The sequence below is a fragment of the Idiotropiscis lumnitzeri genome, chromosome 1 (assembly GCF_059441095.1).
Source record: "Idiotropiscis lumnitzeri isolate Australia: NSW breed Sydney's pygmy pipehorse chromosome 1, RoL_Ilum_1.0, whole genome shotgun sequence".
Taxonomy (NCBI): domain Eukaryota; kingdom Metazoa; phylum Chordata; class Actinopteri; order Syngnathiformes; family Syngnathidae; genus Idiotropiscis; species Idiotropiscis lumnitzeri.
This window is the reverse complement of record NC_142391.1, coordinates 26,469,050-26,493,135: the sequence shown is the minus strand read 5'-3', so window position 1 is coordinate 26,493,135 and position 24,086 is coordinate 26,469,050. Positions and strand designations below refer to the sequence as shown.

Below are 24,086 nucleotides of genomic sequence, written 5' to 3'. Positions count from 1 at the left end.
ATGAAAAGATTATCAAACCCCAAGAATATTTCTTTTTTTTTTTGCTGCCTACTCGGAAATAGATTTGCTGTTGTCCATGTCGATTGGGTCTATGTGTTGTCGCTTTTGAGTGGCCATCACTTTGCATTGGGAAGGATCCCAGGTGGGCTCTAATACTGAGTGGCATCAGTGCATGGATATACTGTAGACCTGACAGTGACTTGAGCTGACAATACAATGGATCAGTGCAGTGGCTACTAAATCAGAAGGTAGAGCATAATCCCTTCTGTCAAGTCTCTGTCTCGTCAATATTCAAATCCAGCCAGCTGTCCAATGGCTGTCACTTACAATCTGCCTCCGTCTCATATCCTGGCACAGGCACATATCTAAATCGAATTAGATGTTTGCTTTCCAATAGAAATCGAGTCAAAGAGGTGTTCCTTTGCCCTGTATTGTGAACTTGTCGTTTACACACAAGCGAACTGGAGTCCAATGTACGCAATCCATTTCCAAACAAAAAGATAATCTCTCTCTCTTTATTGCTTTTCATCCTTTTTGTTACTGATGTCTGTTTGGTTCCAAAGAGCATTTTCTTTGTATTCTTTTAATGTAAGGTAGCGCAGACTAATTCATCACTCATCAATGTTACGCTAGCACGAATTATACAACTAATGGCAAATAAGCAATTAAGGCCAAGGCGAGGCAGTTGTATTTATATTGCACATTTCATACAAAAAGAAATTCAATGTGCTTCACCCTATCAAAAAGCACAACATCTAAAAGCATTTTCAAAGCAAAAGCTCAAGACATGCAAAGGAAAAAGCATAGAACACAAAAGTAGCTTACGAAGAATTCTGAAATGATTTAAACACATTTACAAATTATTCAAAAGCAAATGAAAAGATGACTGTCAGTGAAATTGATTTGGAATGGTTAAAAGAGCATTATCAAAGGAATTGTCAGAAGAAAACTGGTTTTAACATGGATTTAAAAGCTTTTACACTTGGGGCTGACTTCACTTCTGCTGGCGGCTCATTCAACTTCGTGCAGCATAACAGCTAAATGCCACTTCACCATGTTCGCTTTGAAACCTGGGCAGACCACAGCAGACCTCTCCAACAACAGTTTTTGCTTAGTCTTTCCGCTCGGACCGTCCACGTAAATGACATCTTTTTGGAGTTGCGCGGCATGGAAAATGAGGGCCACGTGAGGAGTGAGCTAACTACATCATAGCAGGCTAAAATACGTATGACTTTGTGTTTGGTCACATCACACATCTGTCTAGTTTAAGCGTAAACAAATAAAAGATGACCAAGGTCCGAGCCTCTGGGACCTCATGGTTGGCTGTTCTCTCAACTCCCTTGCAATGATTTATTCCCATGCGCTCCACTTTTGGACACCTGGGTGCAAAAGTGCACAGCGGGCTGCGACTACACTTCAATGTTGCCTGTGGAAGTGTTCCACCAAAGGCCAAGTGTAAGAGCGTGAAATGAGGTAGTATGGACTTAACACGGTCACGCTCAGTCTGAAGAAGATGCACACACGCAGGCACACTGCACAAGTCATTGTAATACCTACTCTCTGAACTTTCAACTAAAATTAGCTGCTCGTATTTGCCACGCTTCGGTTGGGATGTCGTCGTTGAAATTCATTAATGGTGGATTAAGGTTTGCCTGACCAGACCGGAACGACTACAAATAAAATTGTGGATACCCACTCAGGCACACGCCAAATGTTTTCAGCCCCAGTTTATGACTTCCAAAGTTTTAAGTATTTTTTGCATGGATTTTTTTTTGTGTGCGTATGAGGTGTGTCAGAAAAGTTCCAAGACTATTTCTCTCGATACACATCCGTTTCATTGTTTGGACCCAGCAAATTGTGTTTGGATGGGCTGCCAGTTTGACACTTTTGTTTGTATACCAAATTTCAAGTACATTTTTTTGTACGTTTCATGAAAAATATTTTTGCCAGCCTCATGGCTATGTTGGTAACTCTTTGGATTCTGTGTCAGTCATATAATTTAGGTGACTTACCATGGCAACCCCTGACAGGAGAAACTTGCTTCTTCTTTATACTACTGATAATAAAAATGATTTTTTTAAATTATTATTAACAACAGCTGTACCGATAACTTGCTAATCTGTTTTTTTAGTAGCTTTAGCTCATCGAAATGGTTTGTTTTTTTTCCCCCCATGCTGGATCAAAACCTTGACCCATTGTGCTGGGTATAAATAAGCCGGCATTGGCTGAGTGCCTTTTGGACCCAACACAGCTCTTTCAGCCAATTTGGGTTACTTTTAACCGAGCAATTTAACCATTTTGATCCACGCTCAATTTCAGAAGAAGTCATTTTGTTGCAGAATAAGAGAAAACTAGAAAACAAGAGTCGACCACTAATTGGCATAATTGTCTGGCCTTGGTGAGTCCTCTTTTGAATGTCATTCTAGTTTTTAAATAGAAATATACTTGTCAAATTTATATGTCACACTCACCCAAAGCTGCAACCCTAAATGAGATGTGTAACCTCACGACCACCATTTGCTAAGATTAACCTACGATGATCTAAATGGGGATCTTCACAAGGGTTAAAATTGTGAGAAAAAGCCATTTAATCATATTCTCTTTCTCTCTCGCTCTCTCGGTCGCTTGCTTTCCCCTCGTCCTACCGCTGTGACACATGTCGCCCTGGCATGCATGGAAAAGCCTGTGACCTTTGGAAAGTTTAGCACTTTAAATATTTAGGCTTGGGTTATGATGGATCCTCCAGGCCCTGTGGCAATGTGCGAAGCCTCTGATTAGGGCTGCTGTCAGAGTCATTTAGGCCTGTGTCTGGCTGTCGCTAGCGCTCTCTGTTTGACAGGCGAGCCTTTTAAACAAACAGCCGTCCCAGTGGCAGTCGGGCAGGGCATCCAGCTCAGCGCAAACGTATCCAACACACACCCGTAGAAATAGAGAAGGCACCCCGAGCCTTGTGACAGCTGCAGAGGGAACCGCATGCTGCTGAATATCATGATTGTTCAGGCACTTCGTCTTCATGCTCGCTTACATTTTACCAACGTACTTTTTGTCTGTTTTTTTTTGTTGCTGCTTCTCCTCCTTTGGTTTTTGAGCATTTGTCCATTGGAGAACATGTGTATCCTGTTTAGCTATGCTGAGTTTTTCATTGGTTGGTTCATTGTTTGTGTGCAACACCTTGTCTGGTTGATGTTCGTTTTTTTATGAGGCAGGCGTACTTTTTGAAGCGGTGTTTTAGCCAGAGTGCGGTACTTATTGTCGGCCATGCAAAAAGAAATAAAATAAAAAATAACGCTGTCGTGGGAGAGATGCTAATGACAGCGATTTATTTAAAGATTGTTAGCTGGCTAATTTACTATTCAAATCCGCTTACCTTATTATGGGCTTATTCGTCTCCTTCTTCATCGTCTCACTCTTCTTTCTTCTTCTCCACAAAGGTGCACAATGTGTCTTGTTTTATGTTGATAAAGTCAGCCAATCTCACTGATGTCGTGCTGCCACCCGTACTGCTTGATTCAACTCCTCTGTCACAACTACTGCACATCTCACAAAGAACAACATTTCACTCACCCCGTAACATCTCCTGCCGTGATTGATTGAACCCTTTTAAAAATTGGTCATCATCTTTACAAAAACCTCTTCATGCACGTTGATTTTATCATTGTTAATAATGTAGTATTTTGGTTTTTAACTACCATGTCTTAAAAAGTTTAATTAAAATTTAAGCAAGCGCGCCCAATAGTTTTCTATTTTATATTTCTAGGTTTTACCCGTTTTCTCATTGTTTGACCACATATATTTTCAACCTCTATGTTACAAAATCATTAAAGTTGCATCTTTTTCTGCTGATTGTCAATTCATCTCAGGTTACGGCGTGTGCTCTTTTTGGAGATCACTTCTGATGATCAGATAAACTCAATCTTGGTGTGATGTAAAGGCATTGACATGGTGACACTCACTGTAGGACATGCATGGCAGCCTATTCTTCACACTCAAAGACAATCTCCCATGGCATCAATCCTGTAAATATATGAGTCTTAATATGTGTGTCCTATTCTGTATTCAGAGGAATCGTTAAGTCAGCAACTCCAGTATTAATGCATGAAAAATGAGGAGCGCCCATAAGAATTAGAGAGTGAGACTCCCCTTATTAAGATGTAAATTCCAGGGGAAACTTTGCGAAATGAGGATGAAGTTCTTGTCAACTTGAGTCTATTTATGCATTTCCAACAGCCTGCCTTGTGTTGCAGTTGTTGAAATTTGATACGCTCGTCAAGTCACCTATTATGTGTTTATGATTATTTTTCTCTCGTTTTCAATACACAAGCCATACTTAAGGGAACAATTTGCACTTTGGGCAACATTATCTTGTGACGCTGTACATGGCAACTATCATGGTAATTCAGTCTCGAGCTGTGGGTGCCGTTTCTTTTTCCTCGCTCCCCACCTTTGCCTCTCGCTCATTTCAAATTTGCACTTAACACCCTCCTGGGGAAAGGCTTCTCATTCATCAACAGTGTTTGTCCTGGTGACAAGCAGGGCGCCTCCTGCATATCAATATCAGCTAAGACAATGCTGAGCCTGTAACCTTCAGCTAAATGTCATTCTGCTTAATCCTATTTGAAAATTAAACATTGAAAAAGCTAGAGCGTACCTTCTTGTCTTGCTTCCGTTCTCACTCACTCCTTTATGTGCTGCCAATGCTCAAACAAATCTCCGCTACCTTTCCACTGTAGGATTTTGTGTTCTTTTGTTTGTCTGTGTATATTATTATTAATATTTTCTAACTAAATAGATATTCCAAGTTGCACTTTGTCAACCTGTAAAGCTCCCCCCCCCATCAGCATTCTCTCAGTTTTATCTCATCTCCATTTGTTTGATAGTGTGTCTGCTGTGAAACAAAAAACAGAAGAGGAATTAGAGCCACTTGTTCAGGGAAGAGAGTCGTGTCGTATATTTACATAAACAGACCCTCCCCCTTACAGGTGGCAATTACAACCGTGACAATGGCAAGAGACTGCCTGTTGTGGCCAAATGCACTCTGTGACAGAGGCGGGCGGAGTCTACACGCTTTGCATGTGCGTGATGTAGTCATGCATGGGTCACCCCTTCCTTCCTTCCTCGCCGCACACAGAATGCAACAATATGAAACAGGAATTGGCGAAGGAGGCGGGGCGGGATAAAAGGAGACGGTGAGATTGCAATGAAAATGCAATCATTTGCAGTCAGACGGGCATAATTCTGCTGTGGATGGAGTACGATGTGAAAACTCAAAGGCATCCATATGGATTTGATTGACCGCAGTCACTAGTCAAGTGACTCCATTGAAATACTCAGAGTGGATGAACAACAACATGACCAACCTTGATGTCTCTCTGTTGAAGTTTTCAACCACCACCCTGAATAAGAAGTGTACAGACACAAACAAAAATTCAGCCCTGTGCAGCCGCACACATTGCACATACCAGAAACCATCACTGCTTTTCCCTTTTGGAGCATTTTGGAGAAGAAAATACTGGTGGTGCGGGGAAGCACCTAAAGTCGTCTAACTTGGAATTCTAAAAAAAAAAAGCCTCTAAATATGTTGGCGGTTGGCATCTATCTGCTACATTTTATAAGCAAATAATCTTTGTCTTTATTTAGCGAAACTCATTCTCTGTCGGGCTGAGATCCTGCGACTGACTTAGCCATTGGAGAAGATTGCATTTATTAGTCTTCAGTCTGCAGTGAGTTGTAGGAAAGCCCTATTTCACGTTGTCGGAAAGCATCGAAAAGAATTTGCAACAATTGTAAAATTGGAATCTTTGAACAGATGACATCAAGGTCAAGTTGTAACCGAATGATGGGAAGAGAAAAGCACGGAAAAGGAAAGGAACAGCTCATGATACTAAAAATCATAGAAGCAGTGTTTTGACACGCTCATGTCGGGCTGCTAACGGAATGGAATGACTAGTGTTTTATTGATTATATGAAGTCACAAGATGAATTGTGAGGTATTTAACGCTACAAAACTCATAGGAGTAGAGTATTTGTCAGAGTGTAAAATGCCCCAGATTATAAGGTGCACTCTAAATGAAGTCTATTTTTTTGTGGGGGGATATCTAGGGTGCACCAGGTTATAAGTCACATTACTGTACATTAAGGGAAATAAACCGGTACACCAAATAAGTCAAACTTCATTCCACTTCCATTCAACATCCTTGCATAAGGCTCACTGTTGATTTTTGAGAAAAGTAAAGGATTATAAGTGCACCTTGTAGTCCGAAAAATATGGTACAGGAAGTCACTTGACCTTACAGATGTTGACAATTATCCTCAATGCTAATAATTCTGGAAAGAATATGTTGCAGTTGAAGATCCAAGAAGTGTTATTATTTTTATCTTTTTGTTTTTTTTTTAGTCGGAACTAGGTGCAAGAGAGTGTGAGAGAGAGAGAGAACATTTTTAGGTCATTATTTGGCATCTGCAGTTCTACCCAAACCTGGAGGTCAGAAGATGACTTTCTTTTCATGTCCTGGCCGTAACCTTTCACATTTTATGTTTCCAGGTGGGAGATGCAGCTTGGTGCAGAGCTGGAAGACGAGGAGAAAATGATGGTAGAAGAACTCCAAAGAGCCTATTTTGTTTGTCACTGCGACGCGGGACTGCAGGAGTCTCGTGAAGCAGATGAAAAGACGGCTGAGCGGACCCAAGGGGGGTCGCAACCATCCGATAAAACTGCTGCCCAATAACAGTCCGAGCAGTTGGAATTTTTATCGCGTTGTAAATATTTAGTTGTAACACTCGCGGATCTCAAGGTATTAGAGTGTGTGTCTGTGTGTTGTGTGGACTGTGTCGGTGTCTACAGTATGCATGTGCATTGTGTGACAACAAACAAGAGTTTGCTTCCGACTTAATGTGTCTCTTCTTCTCCGCACCACATCAGTCACATTTCATCTTTTTGGAGCACATCAGTTCTGGGAAATGGAGAAGGCGCATTTGTTTGCCCGAGACAAGATGGGACTGTGTGATCATGGGAGCCTTTTTTTATTTTTTCTCAGGCAGTGTGTGTGTAAAGATGTTGGTGTCAGCATACTTTTTTTTTCTTGTTTGCTGAAAAAAAATATATATATACGGTTGGGAAGAGAGATGGTGTGGTTTGATTGCAACCCGTTCCAAAATCTACCTGACGCTGTAATGTCTGTCACTATAGTGCAACCCAAGAGTATTTTTAATGTAATGAGATTACTGAACTTTTTTTAAGTACATATTATGTTGTACATACATGGGTGAGAGAAAGAGAACAAATAGAAAGAATGCAAAATAGAAATAAAGTGCAATTTTATTGAAAAACCCATTTTTGTCATTTATAGTCATTTGTTCAGTCAAAACCAGCAATAAATTGCATTATGTCCGTCCCTGATACATATCCTAAGGATAAGATAAAGGGCCTATGCAAGAGTTGCATTATCGTATGCATTAATTTCAGCTAGCTTATTTAGCTACGTCTATCCGTTTTCAATACCGTCATTTTCTTTGCTTCAAGGTCTGCCTTGAATTCAGTGGCTTTGTCGTCTTCTTGATCAAAGCATTGCACTCGATAAATGAGCACGCAAATCTTTTCAAATGCTTCTAATAAATGTGTGGATGCTCACTCAAGAAGACCAAAGTTGTGCATGCGCAATAGATGCTTTGTGTGGGGCTTGATTCTGAGAAACGAGCGGCCCAGTTAAGGTTTCTGTACAAAAACAAAATAAAGTTTTAAATCATATAACTACGGCATGCAAAAACAACATTCCACCGTTTTGTCAGATTCATTTTATTTATTTATTTATTTTTTACAAGGGCTAGTGCACACTCTATTCAATTCCCATGTCAGAAAGCAACCATTCTGTTCCCAAGATGGATGCATGGCTTCTAATACAAATGAAGCAACATTACAAATACCAAAGCACTTAGACGACACAAAAGACAATAAAATGTTCAGCAAGTCAATTCCGTCTTTATAGGAGAACACAGGCTAAACAGCAACAGCAGCACCATTAATCCTTGCAAATGTACGGTATTTAACATAACAAAAACATTTTAGCTGAGTGATGCAAGTTGCTAAATTGTTCTTTTAAGATAACGGCATTCTCCTTTTTTGCTTCTTTACCAGCCGCCCTGGAATAAACCTATTCTGTGTTCCATACTGTTTCAATTGCAGAAAGGTTCTGGTTTCAGCTGACACCTGTCAGCCAACCTGACAATATAAATCACAACAAATCGTTACAATGAATGGTTCCTCAGAAAGGATATATTGAATATTCTATTATACAGGACTCATCTGGGGATTATTAGAGCCACATAAACATTTCAATCAGATTCTGAATACATTCAGAACGGACTTAGTGTCATATTAGCATAAACAGCCACAGATTCTTGAGACTGGTATCCATTTCTGTTTATTTGTGTACTGTATTCACAAAAACACGTGCATTGCCCTAATTTTAAGACACATGCCCAACAGATTGGAAGTTGAATTTCTCACGCTCTAAAAAGAGACCTTTAGAAATACAATGCTTAAATGGATTGACCCCATCTTCAAATGACTAAACTGAGAACATATTCTTTATTAATTTGAGCTGTTATATTTAGTCCATGTCACGAAGCCAAATTATTGCAAAACCCCTCACACCACTGTAAACTCCAACCACAATAACAAGTATGTTGCCTAATCTACAAAAGGTAATAATAATAGTAATGGTACCTGACAAATAGTTACTCAGCTACTACCAATACTAAATATAATAAAGTTATAATAATAATAATAATTTGCCCTTTATTAGTCCCACAATGGGGAAATTCAAGATTCGAACCCAGGCCTCCTGGGGAGACTGGGTCCCGAACGCGGCGCCTTAGACCACTGGGCCATCCTGGCAGCACAGAAGGCTTGTTTCATCCCAATATGAAGCGGTGAAATATTTCTCTTATATCCAAAATGTTTGAAAAAAAGAGCAACATGATTTTTACATGATTTACAATGCAGACAAGGCATTCTCAGTCAGAAGTTGCGTCTTCTGCACACTAAAAAAGACACAAAGACGTACTTATACGTCTTTGGTAGGGGGCGCCATTGCTTTAAAAGACGAACTATTACAGTCCGGAATCAAGTGAGATTACTGCTCTGAGATGGCCCTCACAAAAGTGGCAGAGATCCTTTACTAGCAATGGACACAGACAATTGTATTATTACTCGACCACAGCACTGCTTTTGATTGCGTTGATCATAATATAAAGCCAGTCTGCCTTACAACATTATTGGTATTAAAACGCAGAGCACTGTGGAGTACTGCAGGGATCTGTACACAATAAATTTTGTAGAGTGCGATTTACCCAAAGAAGATATTTAAAATTAGTAAAATTAGTAAAATTCTCAGAGTGAAATTAATGCAGAATTTTATGCTGAATATTTTACGCTCAAATTTTACTCTGTTTACTCAGACCAAATATGGCGTTTTAAGAGTAAAATGTACTCCACGAAATGTACGGCGTATATGCTGATGCATCATAATTAATGGTAAAAGTTCTTTTTAATTTTTGGAATATCTCTCAAATACGGCTAATTCTCTCCAAAAATGCTGAAGAGCCTTGCCCATAATAACGGATAGTTTTCAGGTCTTGACATTCTAGAGTTAACAGCCTACGTGTTCATATTAACCCTATAATGCCCCACTCGCAATGGCTCGGTGATTTGATTTTAAGCTTTTATTATTTACCCATGAATAGTTAAAAAAGTTTTGTGCGCCATCTTCCGAGCTCCAGCTAAAAGGCGAGCAGCAGCATTTAGGAGGACTGGCTGACTCCAAAATGAAGTGCATTTCAGCAATCTAGCCAAGATGTAACAAAGGCCTTAGCCAGCTTCCTAAGGCAAAAGAAGCTTGATCGAAGAACACCCCTGATCTGCCGCTCTAATTTAAAATCACTGTCCAATTTAAAACCCAAGTTTGTGACTGTTGGCTTACTTAAGATGCCTGGCAGACAAGGTCAACAGGGTTGAAAGTAGAAGGGACACTGGGACCGAACACCATAACTTCTGTCATTTTCTTAGCTCAATAAAGTTGAGGAAACAGTGTAACAAAAAAAGCTGGCCCAGCAGCCGAAGCAGTAGTTGCATCTGTGCCGCTGTGCCTTTAAGAAAAAAAGGCTTCCACTCCGTTGCCCCGGTAACCCGGAAGCTTGGCCCTTCCGCATCTGCCTGGAGTACTTCCTGTTTGGGAGACTGCCCAGGAAGCAGCAGCGAGTGTGGTGTCGCATGTTCTCAAGACGTGTGAGTCAAATATGAGCAACATGCTTGTTTCCGTCTGTCCAACCCGCGCGTCTTAAATTGCTTTGCGAAGCATGTGAAACAAAAAGCACGACTTCGTCGTTCCTCGCCCATCTCGCAGTTGTTCCACATGGAGGCGGGGTGCACTCTCAGTCTCACAGGCTTTTTGGAATGCAATATTTCAACGAATAACAATACACATTTGCTGCCTTTTGGTTAGATTTGCAGACTTAACGTGCGCAAAGTGGAGCTAGCGCCAGTCATTGACAAATTATAATAAACAGACAGGTTCATTTAATACCAATTGTCTTCTGAATTCATAAAGCTATATTAACACCACGCTCATAAGTGTGTTATAATGGAGAAACATTTGAGCAAGAGATCCGTATATTCATGTTTTTAAATTCTCTGTCACAGGGGACACCTCTGTGACTTTGGGGACCTGATCCGATGCTTAGCTCTCAGCTTTGTGCTGCTAAACCAGTTGTGTGTATCTTGTTGATCGCCATGGCACAGGTGGCCGGCCAGGAGGACGGAGAGAAAACCACAGCGCTCAAAGGTGATGAGGCACAAATATATTGTATGTTAATGCTTATCAGTGGCAGGGCGTTTCTTTCTTCAGCAGTTCATGCAGCAACCTTGTTGCATGACTTTATGAAACCTTCTCGAATGAGTATGAACAGTACAATTCAGACTTTTTTCAAAATCCTACCTCGTATACGAATGAGATGTCCCAATAGCCCAATATGCCCTCTGTGCAGGTGGGGGAGAGTTCTCAAAATCTATTGACAGTTGTCCGTTAATCTGCAAAGTTGTTTGGAATAACAATGTTGACTTTATCCATCCATCCATTGGCTGAACCGCTTCTCCTTGCGAGGGTCGCGGGGATGCTGGAGCCGATCGCAGCCGTCAACAGGCAGTAGGAGGGGTACACTCTGAACTGGTTGCCAGCCAATCGTAGCGCACACATAGATGAACATCTATTATTGCTCAAAATCCTACCTAGGGACAATTTAGAGTGTTCAATCAACCTACCATGCATGTTTTTGGGAATGTGGGAGAAAACCAGAGTCGCACGCACAGGGAGAACATACAAACTCCACACAGGAAGGCTCGAGCCAGAATCAAACCATGCACCTCTGAACTGTGAGGCCGTTGTGCAAACCAGTCAATCACCGTTCCGCTCGAGTTGACTTTATATTTGACTCTATTTTAATGGAATGCGAAGCATAAACATGTGTTGTTTGCATGTGTTGTGCGCATGCGTGTCACATCACGGACGCGTTCCTTTCTCATTAGCAGTTGCATTTGTTTTTGTGACGTGAACAAGTACATTAACTAAAAACGCTTATATAACACCAAATCTAAAGCCTCTAGTGTCAACGTTCCATAAAACCAGAGGTGAGCATTTGTCAGTGAGTTGGTCTGTCATTGAGCTTTCGTCAATATTTCAGACCTAAAGTGTCGAGGATGGACTAAGCGGTACCATGTAACGTTCAGGTGCCGGCCGCACACCTGACACGTAACCATATAAATGAGAAATAAAAGAGTATGGTTTACCTTTTGGTCCCACAGACGTCAATGAAATGTGTCCCATAATGTTTATATTTCATTGATCACCACGCTGTGCGTGTGTGTCTTTTGCTTTCATTTTCTTTCTGTTCTTTATTTAGTTGCGTATCTGCTTTTGCGGCGCCTATTATATAATCATATTAGCCAGTACTATCGATTCCGAAGGCCTTAGTCATCTTAGATTGACAACATTGACAACTCTTGTGATGGGACTCATTGAGGAGAATTGTAATCTAAAATGACAGATCTTTTCTTTTTTTTGTTTGTTTGTACTGTTAGATGAGAAATACCCTCCTGCAATTTTTTGGAGTATTAAGATAAAATACTCTGCCATGACACTTTGTTTCTTCTCAGACTTGCTGTCGAGAATAGATTTAGATGAACTCATGAAGAAAGATGAACCGCCCTTCACCTTCCCCAAAACCCTGGAGGAGTTTGAATATGCCTTCAATGAGCGTAAGTCGACATTCAGATGCAGTCCCTGTAATATTTGCAGTAGTCAACAATTTTGAAGAAGTTCATGCAAAATGATATGTCCACAGACAAGACACAAAAGAAAGGCATTCATAATCATTTTCTTCATGCTACCATTTCTCACATTAAATGTTGGAAAGCTTTATTCACGCCACAGCATAATGGCAAGAGATGCGGACTAGCCGTGCTATAGAACTTTGTGGCCTTTGGCACACTGGCTATCTAAGGCGTTGCCATGCATCTCATTTGCGCAAGTTGTGCAAAGAATTGACCTGAATGTCACTATTTGACATATCAAATACATACAAAAGGATGAACGTCCTTAGAAAATTCATTCATGAATTGTTTTTTCTTGCCTCTGGGTATCTGTGTTTCATTATATTGATATATGTATTTTGAGTTCATTTTGTTGTGTGGTCTAGATGAAATATGTACTCTATGACTAAAAGGAAAAAATCAAATTGCCATTAATTTCATAGCATTTTAAAGAAAAATAAATCTATATTGTAATATATAGGGCACCAACATGTTTTTTAAACAATATATTTAATGATATGTTTATTTTTTCTCCTTTTTTTAATTGATCGTCTGATTAATCTGTAATATTTTGTTTTTTTTTACCTCTATCCATACCCATATCGGTCAGGTCTTAGAAGTTGTTATTCTGCAGAGTTTAGTCTTCTAAAATTATACTTGTGAGACATTAAGCGAACAGCGTGCTATGAATTAGGCTAATTTTAGGGACATGTTTATCAAGATGATCTGAAAGTCTCTTCAGAATCCACCTGGCCGACTTTGATCAAAGGTGGGAAAAGGGCAGTTGGAAATGAAGATGCGAATGGGGGGGTGTTTTGTGGCTCTTAGCATTCCCCTCCTGCATCTCCCTCCCTCTGTTCTCTGTCAGTATCTCTGTTGGCTGTCTGGCTGGCTGAGTGTGGGACATGTTATGTACTCTACGGCCCGTCAGAAACCTACTCAGCCTTGCCCCTCCGCCTGCCAGATCATTTGCATAATCTCGCTGTGCCCAAGAACAGAAATGGAGAGAAACATACCCATCCACCGCACCCCTTTACGCCGTAATGCCGCCGCCTGCCAGCGCCGTTCCCCTCTCTCAGTTCCCAGCTTGGTGTCCCATGAAGAGAGAGCACTTTTTCTTCACCTTTCTGCATTCACTGCCCTTTACTTTCTTGTCTGTTTTTTCTTCCTTCTCATATCCACTCCCAACATTCCACGCTGGGTGCCAGCCAGGGAAAGTCCATTTATTTCAATAATGTGTTTCAAAAAGTGAAACTTGTTTGTTATGTTAGTTCACTACACACAAAGTGAAATAACTCAAGCCTTTGTTTGAAACAAATATTAAAACCCATGTGTATGTAGATCCTTACTGTAATCTCGTCCATTTCTGCCAAGGCCTATTTTTGGGAAGGAGAAGATGTTTTTATTAAAGACACCTCTCCCCTGAGGCGGCTTCCTTGCAGTCGTTCTATTTCCACCGTTACATCAGGACTACCTCGGCCTGAGTCAGGTGGAACAAAAACGTTAATTTGACCATGTAATGACGCCAATGCCGACAAGGCTGTGTACAACAGTTTGCAGGTGTCTTAATCACTGAAGATGATGGCTTCATTTCACTAGCCCTCCGGTTTTTCCATTACTGGAAATCCAAGGTTATGTACACCTAATTAAGCGGCCAAATTGAGAACAGAATGCTAATTATGACAGAAAAAGAGGAGAAAAGTTGAGAAAACCTTATTCCTCTGAGAGGATGTGTTGGGGGAGGCGGTGGAGATGTACATGCCCTCACGTAGGCAGACACACGCGCACGGGCACGCACACACACCTTTACCATTGTAGGATTTCATTATAGCTCCTTGTGCTTCTCTTCGGCGACGGTGCTGTTTAGATCCTCTCTCCTCCATGAATGCATAATTGATTTTCTTCAAGGTACTTTATCCTAACTTTGCTGCCATCTTCTCCTCTTCCTCACAGGCACAAGTCTTGTTTTTTTTTTAATGCAACGCGATGACAAACCAAGATAAGGATTAGCCATCGTTTAACAGCTAATTTATGAAGCCGCTGCTGTGAGGCTTGCTTTGCATTTGCACTATATGGTTTGTCACGGTGAAAATGGTGGCAATTTAGAAGTCGATGAGAAATAGCTTATATATTTGTTTTCCGCGATAAAGTATGAGGGCCCTGTGGCTATTTGGGGAACATATGCATCCTTTTTAGTGGTTCAGTTTGTACAATTTTTGCAGTCATAAAGGTCAAAATTAAATTTAACACTGCTTAGTCTTTTATTGTGTTGCAGTGTCAGCCGCAGGATCGATGACCTTGTTGCAGAGGTATAAACGTTTGCAGAGCTACACACGGGCAACTATTTGCCCAAAGAAAGAGAATGCGGGTTGTTTTTCTATCTTGTTCTTATTTAATAGAACCTGTCCTTAGAAGCTAAGGAATAGCTGTGTAGAGAGTGGCCTCTGTTCTAAAAGATGCCTCAATTAGGTGCTGGGTGCAACCTTGGTCTGTGGTTTTCGCTTTAAAGGGGAAGTCAACCCCAAAATTTTCTTTACACGAATATGTTCTATGCAGTTCCCCTTGTCGAAACATGTCTTTCTGATTAATAATGCCTTTGCGGAATATGAGCTCAGCGAACGACCAATCATGGCTCAGCTTCAGTAAATAGGTGAGTCCTGATTGGTTTTAATCTGAGCCTGGAGCGACTGTGATGTCATTCACAGTCAACACAACTGACAAAATGGATGCAACCTGAGATGGCTAAAATTTGTGGATTTTCCTGCTTAACTCATATTCCACAAATGCAATATGAATCAGAATCCCACGTTTGATGAAGGTGCGTTAAACGTTTACAATACACCAATACATATTACAATTTTTTTATTTTGGGGGGGGGTGACTTTCCCTTTAAACAAAGCAACCAACGAGAGCAGGTTTGAAAAATTGACGTCCATGGGAAAACATGACAAACAGCCATGCGGAAAGTGCAAACAAGAGTGTCCATAATACAATATAATGTTGCACGAATTATCACAACTACCGATTTTTTTTTTTCTAAACCACTGTAATTCATCTCTGGCTCTCACTCTCCTAGACGGTCAGCTCCGACACACAAAGACAGGAGAACCTTTTGTCTTCAATGCAAGAGAAGATCTCCACCGCTGGAACCAGAAACGTTATGAAGCTCTCGGCGAGGTAAGCAATCATTTGTGGATTCTAGAAGCTATTCATTAATGAGACCTGGTCACTTGCCTGGCCTATGCAAGGCTTGACAGCATTTTGCAAAATATTGAACATAATATTAGAAGTGTCAAACTCATTTTCGTCAAGGGCGTTATTGCAGTTACAGGTTCCTGTCGAGAACCGTCATCATGGTGAAGACTATATTATTACACACTTTGAACAACAAATTGAATTTAAAATCAGAAGCCATTTAAATTGCTAGCCGGCAATTTCAAATGTAATATTCGGCAAAAAAATGTTTTTGAAACCATCTTTTAATTGTGTGCATTTTTTGAAGTTCAAAGCAAAAGGATGGATGCGTTTGTGGGATTATGTTTTTTTTTTTTTCATTTACAGGTGTAACACAGGTAGAAAGCGGCTCCTCTGTGAGGCAGCCCTCTGTGGGAGATTCTCTACCTCCCCTTTGTCTGTTCACGTGCTATCTAAAAGCATCTATAAGGGCTATAGATACAAATGCATGGCTCTGAAAAAGGCAGCACGCGTTGAAATGTAAACTCCGGCGTCGGTGGGTGGCCGAACAAATAATCATCAAGCATTATGTATGGAAATGTTTATTCATCACGTGATTAAAATCTTGTCTGGAGCATGGTGGGGTATTGCGGAATTCAGGTAGCGCAATGACAGAAAATACATACATTGCTCTGCGGGAGAGTGAAAATATAGGGACACCACCTGAATGAATAAGCAGTGTTATCCATCAAAGCCCCTCAACTAAACAAATCTGGAAAAAAAAGTTATCTCTCTTAATGCTCGCAGCATTCTGTTTTGTGTTATATGATACTTAACTTTTTGCGGCCTATATTCAGTACATGCATGTGCGTGTCATGCATGCCGCCGCTCTGTTTCCCTCCGTTAGTTTCTTGTTGCATTTTAGAAACATCATTGCCATCGTCATTAGCACCGTCCTGAGCTGTCGTCTCGGTTGAAAAGATCCGGGGGGATTTGTTTGTAAGTTGAGGTAGTGGACATGCTATCATGCTATCGATACTTTATTGAGTAAAAATATGCTTTTATTTTGGCCTGAACAGGAAGACCACGACATCATTGAACCCAAGTGAACAGCTTGAGATGTACTGTAGTTATCTGCGTAGTCGCTTCATCTGAAAAGTGATACCTTGGCTTGACGCTCACGCTGACTCACTTGCCAACTGGAGCTGGGGGGAGTGCATCCCCCCATCGTGTTGTTGTTTTTCCTCCGAATGCAGGACATATGGTTGGTCAGACGTCATAAGGGTAGAACACGCACTTATCTCCTGAAAATATACGGATCCCCGCTAAAAACTACATTGTGGAGTAAGTTGGGGAGAGGCCATTCATTCACATACACATACCCATCCCTTCCTCTACTCTTTCGTTCACTATTTTCATATCTTCATGGCGACTCTGTCTGCCTGTGCGTGTGTGGGTGTGTGTGTGTGTGTGTGTATGTGCGCGCGTGGGGGAGACCCGACTGTATTGTCAGACGCATCACAGCACCAGATGTCCAATTTGCACTTCAACCTCGTCTGAATGGAGAGACCCATAGCACGATGAGAGCGTGTGGATAAGGATGTGATGTCCTCCAAATGAAAGCGCGTAGGGGATGCGCACCGCGTTTTTACGACTTTTGACATTCGGTACATGATGTACACGTGGTGCGATGTGGGAGCAGAAATGAATTTGCAAACATTTTTTTTTTGTGATGCGTGTTTTCTTCGCTCATAAAATATGGTAGTGTCAGATGATATCCATTGCAAGAGGAAGAAAGTAATTGCTCACTTCTACTTAGCAAAACGCGCAATTTGTATTATTTGGGTTTCATTTTGATAGAATCTTTTCAAAACTCTGTGATGGCATTGCTTTTAATGCTATTCAAAATATTGCTGAGGTTGAATCTTTGATTAACGGTGCTGATGCAAGTGGCAACCTTTGCAGTAGCTCTGTGTGTGTTTAAATATTATTTTTAGTGAGCTTAGTTATTAATTTTCTCCTTATTCCAGATGCTCAGACTGCACTGGAATTATGATCTCTACTTGATTTTATTCTGAATATTTTTTAAATGCTTGTATAAATTAAATGGCATGTCTTCTTTGCCCCGTGCTGTTTTCATTGTAGAGACGACTAGAACAGGTAATTTCCCATGTGGATAAATAAATATCGTCCGTCCAACCATCCTATCGCCATTATATTTTATGAAGGCCCAATTAGCACCTGTGACCTCCTTTTTTTTTTATATATATATATTAATTTGTTTGTGAATTAGAATAAGACTTCAGGAAAACCTAACTTACTTTCAGCTGAACATGTTATTTTTGGTAAGTGAATCAAATTCCCCCTTTATCTTTTTCTTCCTCTTTCTAAATGACTTCGTTTACTGACGCGTTCCTCTTTCTGCTTGCTAAATTTCAATATTTGGCCGTGGCAAAAAAAAAAAAAAAAAGAAAAGACATCTGTGTGGCTGTCTGCCCGTGTTTAAGTAGAACAAATAGCGAAGCTGTCGACCCACTAACCTTTTCTAGCACCACATCACATCGAGGCTCTTATTATCCACCATCTTAGTTAACCTCAGTTTATATCGCCGCAATGTAATATCTCCACAACTGCTCTCATGCAGTGCGGGGTGTTTGAGTGGTGTTGCTCGGTGCGGCGGGGTCACCTCCGCCTGTGTCGGTGTCAGTTGTAGTCTAATTCCTGCAATTCGGTGATGAATGTCTCTGATGGAACACGAGCATAGGGCCTGGCCCAGATGGAGCTCTATTAAGCTGTTAATAAACGAGGATTCTTCTCTGCTCTGCCGGCATCTGTGACATGGAAGGCACTTACAAATTTGCAAACACACACACTCACACACACACGCGCACACATTCTCACAGAGCCAAAATATTATAATGAAGTAAAGCAAGCCAGATGGCTGAATTAGAAAGCAGTCTCGTTTTCTCTTTATCTCTTCCTCGCTCTCGTTTTCTTTCTGCCCGTCTCTTCCACACTCTGCTACCTCTCTCTCATCCTTCTCGGTCCCACACTATCTGTCTGCACACTGTGGATAATAAGTGTTGTAATAGTTGTGACCGCCATACTCAAATTTAAGACACTGCTAAAGTGTCCTTAAAATTCCTGTAACATTTGTATTGTAAAACTGATACACCGCAGAGAAGAGCGTTGTTAACAACTCTGCCAAAATTGAAAAAAAAAATCACAAAGTGGATAAATTGAGACTTCAAAATCACACCCCGTTCATTTTAAAACGGGTAATCCAGTACCACTACTACAACCTGAAAAATTGATGTTTCTTCAACTAGTATTTTTCTCGTACATCCCAACATGTTTGGGCCGCGAAAATATATCTGCTTAAAGCCTCAGGTGGCTCCAATATATCCCACAGAGTCAAGCAGGGCTTTCCATGCCACAATGAGAGACACTAGCCACTAGCAGCTCACAAGCTAGCTCACAAACTAGCTCACAAGCTAGCTTAAATAATGACACTGAGCTGTTCTGTCAATTCAGGCATACTTGGAAAAAGCATTTTCCGCTGTTGGCATAGCTAGCCAGCTAGCTAGCTAGCAAACGGGACGCTATAGTGGTAGAGAGCCAAGGCCCCCAAGTTTTGGCAAAAAAGAAATGGTGAACAACTGTTTTAGCATTTATCTCCAAAATTGAGTATTAGATGCTGTACTTCTCAGTCTTCTCGTGTATTTTCAGTAATTGTTGTCAATGATGTTTCATGTATTCAGAAACAAATCTCTGAATTCACTTTACAGGGTCTTCCTTTGACTAGTGGGAAAAACTGATGTCTCGGTTTGAAATGTTATTTTGACAATGGCTCATTAGCCATTAACCTCTATCCTAAACTTTAAGAATGAGAATACCGAGACTAGTCTTGGAACATGCAAAATTCCTAAAATAATCCAGAAAAAGGACTATAAATGGCAGCTGTCTGCCCTTCCTGACTCACCAGCATCATCATGATCATCATCATCTTCCAGCTGCACTTTGAAATACTGGCAAGAGGAAGCAGGCACCGTCTCACCAAAATGGTTGCAGGGCGAGGTGAATTAGATTCGAAAGAGAAGGGAATCCTACAAAGGGTGGGAAAGGGAGGTGTCAGGGCTGGTCGTCGCAGTGCTGGCATCTGTCGCTACTGCCGTCGCCCACGGTGGCATTCGCTACTTTACTTTGAATTAGCCCGCTGCTGGCTTCTCAGTTAACACCTGAGGAGGTCATTATGAGACTATTAGGGGAAGAGGAGTGGGAGCGAGAAAAAGGAATATCTTATAGCGCCTAGTGTAAACAGTCTGTCAGTCTGAGAACTTTCACTCCCCCTGGAGATCCCTCGCTCCTCAGACAGAATGACAGAGACCTCATGGGAATCATGCCTGGGCTTTCTCTCTCTCTCTCTCTCTCTCTCTCTCTCTAGCGCTCTTTGTTTCCCGCCTGGACTGACAGATCACAAATTCACAACACTAAGCCCTATTTTCATACCACTTTCTGTTGGTACACAAGGCTGACTTAAAATAAACAACCCTTTTCTATTGCCTAATGCTCTCTCTCATTCTTGGAGTCTCTTTCTCCGAGTATGCTTTGTTGTGTATGCCACTGTTGTGTTGTGTGCATTGTTTGGAGGGATTTTTTGTATTTTTTTTTTTATCCATTTTCTCCTCTATTTTTTTCATTTATTTTAAAGTGCAAATGCTTTCCTGGTGTAGACAGTGATACAGCACAGAACACCTCTGCGTATTCCATTATATAAATGGCTCTTTTACCTTTTCTTGCTCACCAGTTTGTTTGGCTAAGTGGCATTTTGAGAGTGCTGTGGTCAAACAGAGACGAGATTTGTTCTTGCTATTATGAACGTGCACATAGATCGAGAAACGTGCATTATTACTAAGTTTCAGTGATTGGTGTTGTGTTTAAGGGATTGTACACTAAAGTGACGCTGGCTTCTCCTTTATCACCTTCAAAAAGTTTCCACAATTTTTTCCTTGAAGATTTTATTTTGAAGGACTTCATCATGGCGGGAAAAAAGGAAGGTCTAATTTTTTTTTCAAATCCAACCTGGGATTCTGTCATATGTGGATATCGGTTATGAGTGAGATGTGTCTCTAATTATGAATGGTCATCCGCACACATTCGAGTTCTGAGAAGGTCTGGAGTAGTTGGCGTCTCCCTCTGCCTTTGCGGTGTGTGCTTCCGTCATTTTCCGGTCCGAGGCGCCGAATTTTAGGCCGATTTGTGTGCGGAAGCCTCAAGACATAATCCTGAATTATGTCCCAGACGGCCACCTCCTTTTTCGCCTCAGGTGCAGTCAGACAAGCCGGGCGTGATTGTTGTAATCACTTTCTATGAATGAGGGAGGCTTGTCTCCATCTCTGCTCAAGAGTTTAACAATTTAACCACTTGCAGTCTCCATCAGCATTCCTCATTAAGACTCCAGCCTTGGGTTTTATGGAGAGATTGTTTCGTGGATGAAGAGTTTATATCACTGCCCAGCCACTTCAAGGACTCTTATCAAGGCCTTGAACTGTGGTTTAGCCACTCCCACCCTCCTTTTCATTTGTGCCGTCTTCCACTGCTCCTCCTGTCAGCTGTTCACAACAGTGGGATCTGGCACCGGATTCTTCCTTCTGGGGATTCCCGCCGCTTCGCTCCTCTTTTGTCTTCTCCTGTTCCTCTCACTGAGCTCTTCCTTCCTTCTTGATCCCTCTGTACTTGTTTTCATTGCCCCAGCGCTTCCCTTGCACAAATAAACCGCAGACACAGAGACGAGCTCACCCACAGCAGGCCTAACTCAGGTTCTCACACAATTTACCTTTGTCGTCACGCAATTGCCTGCATGGGCTTCATAGTGTAAACGCATTTATGCATCTGCACTTTAAACACAAGTGTTTTGAATCAACGCATGTTTCCTCTTTTGCCCAGGTTCTCTCTCTACTTTTGTTTCTCTTGGTTATATTGTTTTAAAATGCTCTCCTTTGAAAGCATAACTTTTTGCAGAGACCCCTGATGGGATGAGCCGAAAGTCGGAACAATTAGATGACCGAGAAGATTCTCTAACTGGATACATGAGTTACCAAGACACAGTCCTCATAAGTCCCAAATAACGTGTGTGATTGTGAAGTTTGTTTCTTCAAGTTCTGTTCCGCCTATTGTCCCTCTAAAACTCATCGTAATTTATTTTCTGCTTATAAAACTAAACATACTGTATATCATTGAACACAGACAGTGGTTATTGTTAAACTTTGGCTTGCGTTTGCTTTTCATCTATAGGCTAGCATATATTTGTACTGTATAACCCCCCCTCCCCATTTCTCCCCCCTTGTCGATCTATTTCTTATTCTCTATGAGAGCGTCCTCGGCCACCTGAGGCACTGAAGAAATAATGTAACGTACAGTGCAGATGAAATTTCCTGGGATGCTTATTGATGTTATTATAAAGTCGCATACCGAAGCCTGAAATCATTTAAGTCTTCATCAGTCCGGCTGACATTTTAGTGAATTAGCTGATGGAGACTGGGTGGGTTCGAGGGGTGGGGGGTTGAGGTTTGGTTGTTTTGGCTCTGCTCGCTGTTTTTCACTATAGGGTCAAATAGTAGATCGATCGTCTGATTTGGTCCAGGTGGCCTTTGATTGGCTATCATAAGGCTAATATGTGTCTGCCGCAGATGTAATTTGTGCATGCTCTTCATAAGCAGTAAATCAAGTTAGCATTGAGCTTGTTTCTGCATGAAAGAGAAGAGCGCTTTTGGGATTCAGGAGGATAATCAAAGTTATTATGACTATCCTCACAATTTAATATCAGTTTTAAATATGTTTGGATTTCAGAACACACAATACGATCATCTGGTTAAGAATGGAGTTGAATTTTTCATTTGTAATCAACAGCATCCCTCCTGCCTAAAATCTAATTCTAAGATGATGGCACTCTGCTGTTAGACAATCTTGGATTCATCTTTGTTTTTGGGCTCAGTTGTTTGTCACTAGCAAGCGTGACTCGGATTCGGACACGCTTCGTAACTGTGGCACCACCATGAGCCCTTGTTTCCTCATCAGGCCGATACTACAAAACCAAGCTAAGCAAGATGGGATGAAAAAAAAAAAGAACATGCCAAATTGAATAGAAAGTTGTTAACGTCACTGAAGCATGAAAGCCTTGTCCTGGGGTTGGAATGACTCGTATACAAGGTTCTTTAGTGCTGTGGCTGCAGGGATAAACATAACTTACATCAGCCCTTCTCCTGTACTGGAGATTTCCTCTCCTGGGTTTTCCAACCTTAACACTCTCAAGCATAAAGACCACAGTTGAAACATGGATTTTCAATATTGTATATTTTACTACCTGGGCTACTGTCCACACAGGGCAAATCATTTTATTTCATATCTGTGATCAGCATTGGAATGACGCCATCAAAAGTGTTACTAATGTCTTATCCTGTCTTGTTTTTTTTTTTTAATTCCCCCTCCTAGATCATCACGCAGTACGTTTATGAGCTGCTGGAGAAAAAGTGCAATATGACCAAAGCAATCTTACCAGTAAGTACTCCAAGAGGAAAAAGGCTTTTCCGATTTTTATTTATGCCCTTGAAGAGTAAAGCGACTATTAAATATGAAATCTGGCATAAATGCATCTGCTTTGTGTGATTATGATATTATAGTCTAAAAAGAATGTTGTAAGAAAAATAATCCAGTCTTTGACCGTATCTTTTGATCTTACTTCCTCCCTTTCTTTTGCCCCCCTCCTACAGTAGGCACAAATCCTTTGTGCAAAAGTGTCTCCTCAACAAATTAACTGTTTTGTGACGCATCATTTCAAAGGCTTGGCGTCGCAGCATGTTGATGCTTAATCTGTTTTGCATTCATGTGCTCGAAAAGGGGATGGAGGGGGGACTTCCTACTGCCATGATGGAGATATTCTTTGACCAGATCATCCAGGCTCAGCACACTCACTTGATCCCTTTTATTTGTTGTTGAAAGCATGTTTGCCTCTTTTTGCCACTATATATAGTTCTCCCCAATCTCTTGCCTTCTTTTCTCTGTCTATAAAAGTAGTGATCATTTTTCAGGCTGCATTTATAGGAATGTTAGCCCTCGCCGAGTTAGCAGCAGTGCTAACAGGGGCCATAAATCAGCCCCGAGCTAGGGATTCAGCGCCTTTCATTACCCGCCCCAAAAAAACACATTTTACTGGTTTATCTGCCTGGACTATTTACAAAATGGCTCTGTTCTGCTTTTTTTGTGGCCCACCGCCGGAGTGTATTTGAAATATGAATTTGTATGTTAGTGTCCACCTGCGTTGCATTGAACTTGTGACCATAGATTTTAAGAAGATTAACTGAAGCCAAGTATAGTCAGAGGGAATGAGGGAGCAGCAGAGAATAAAAGGGCAAGATTTTCTCCCCCACTCAGTTGCCTTTGTCTGCTTGGATTAAGTTCTTGCAGCTGCCACCCGTGGCTTTTATGGATAGTGTTTGTCTCCTTGTCTCCTAGGGAGTGCATGCACACAGTCACTTATCCCCTTTTTCTGTCT

General features: G+C 41.2%; 2 protein-coding genes across 6 annotated transcripts in view; both read left to right on the top strand.

The window, feature by feature from the left end:
• Positions 1-7,328, top strand: part of kiaa0825 (KIAA0825 ortholog) — a 114,473-nt gene extending 107,145 nt beyond the window's left edge. For all 4 annotated transcript variants that reach the window (XM_088292213.1, XM_088292195.1, XM_088292204.1 and 1 more), the window contains exon 23: positions 6,542-7,328. In XM_088292213.1, the coding sequence (XP_088148339.1) occupies positions 6,542-6,725 (184 nt within the window). In that variant the 3' untranslated portion in view covers positions 6,726-7,328. The remainder of the gene's footprint in view (positions 1-6,541) is intronic.
• A 2,871-nt stretch (positions 7,329-10,199) lies between these two features.
• Positions 10,200-24,086, top strand: part of arb2a (ARB2 cotranscriptional regulator A) — a 137,716-nt gene continuing 123,829 nt past the window's right edge. For both annotated transcript variants that reach the window (XM_088292184.1, XM_088292174.1), the window contains exons 1-5: positions 10,200-10,282; positions 10,697-10,838; positions 12,206-12,307; positions 15,438-15,538; positions 23,027-23,092. In XM_088292184.1, coding sequence (XP_088148310.1) covers positions 10,730-10,838; positions 12,206-12,307; positions 15,438-15,538; positions 23,027-23,092 — 378 coding nt within the window. In that variant the 5' untranslated portion in view covers positions 10,200-10,282; positions 10,697-10,729. The remainder of the gene's footprint in view (positions 10,283-10,696; positions 10,839-12,205; positions 12,308-15,437; positions 15,539-23,026; positions 23,093-24,086) is intronic.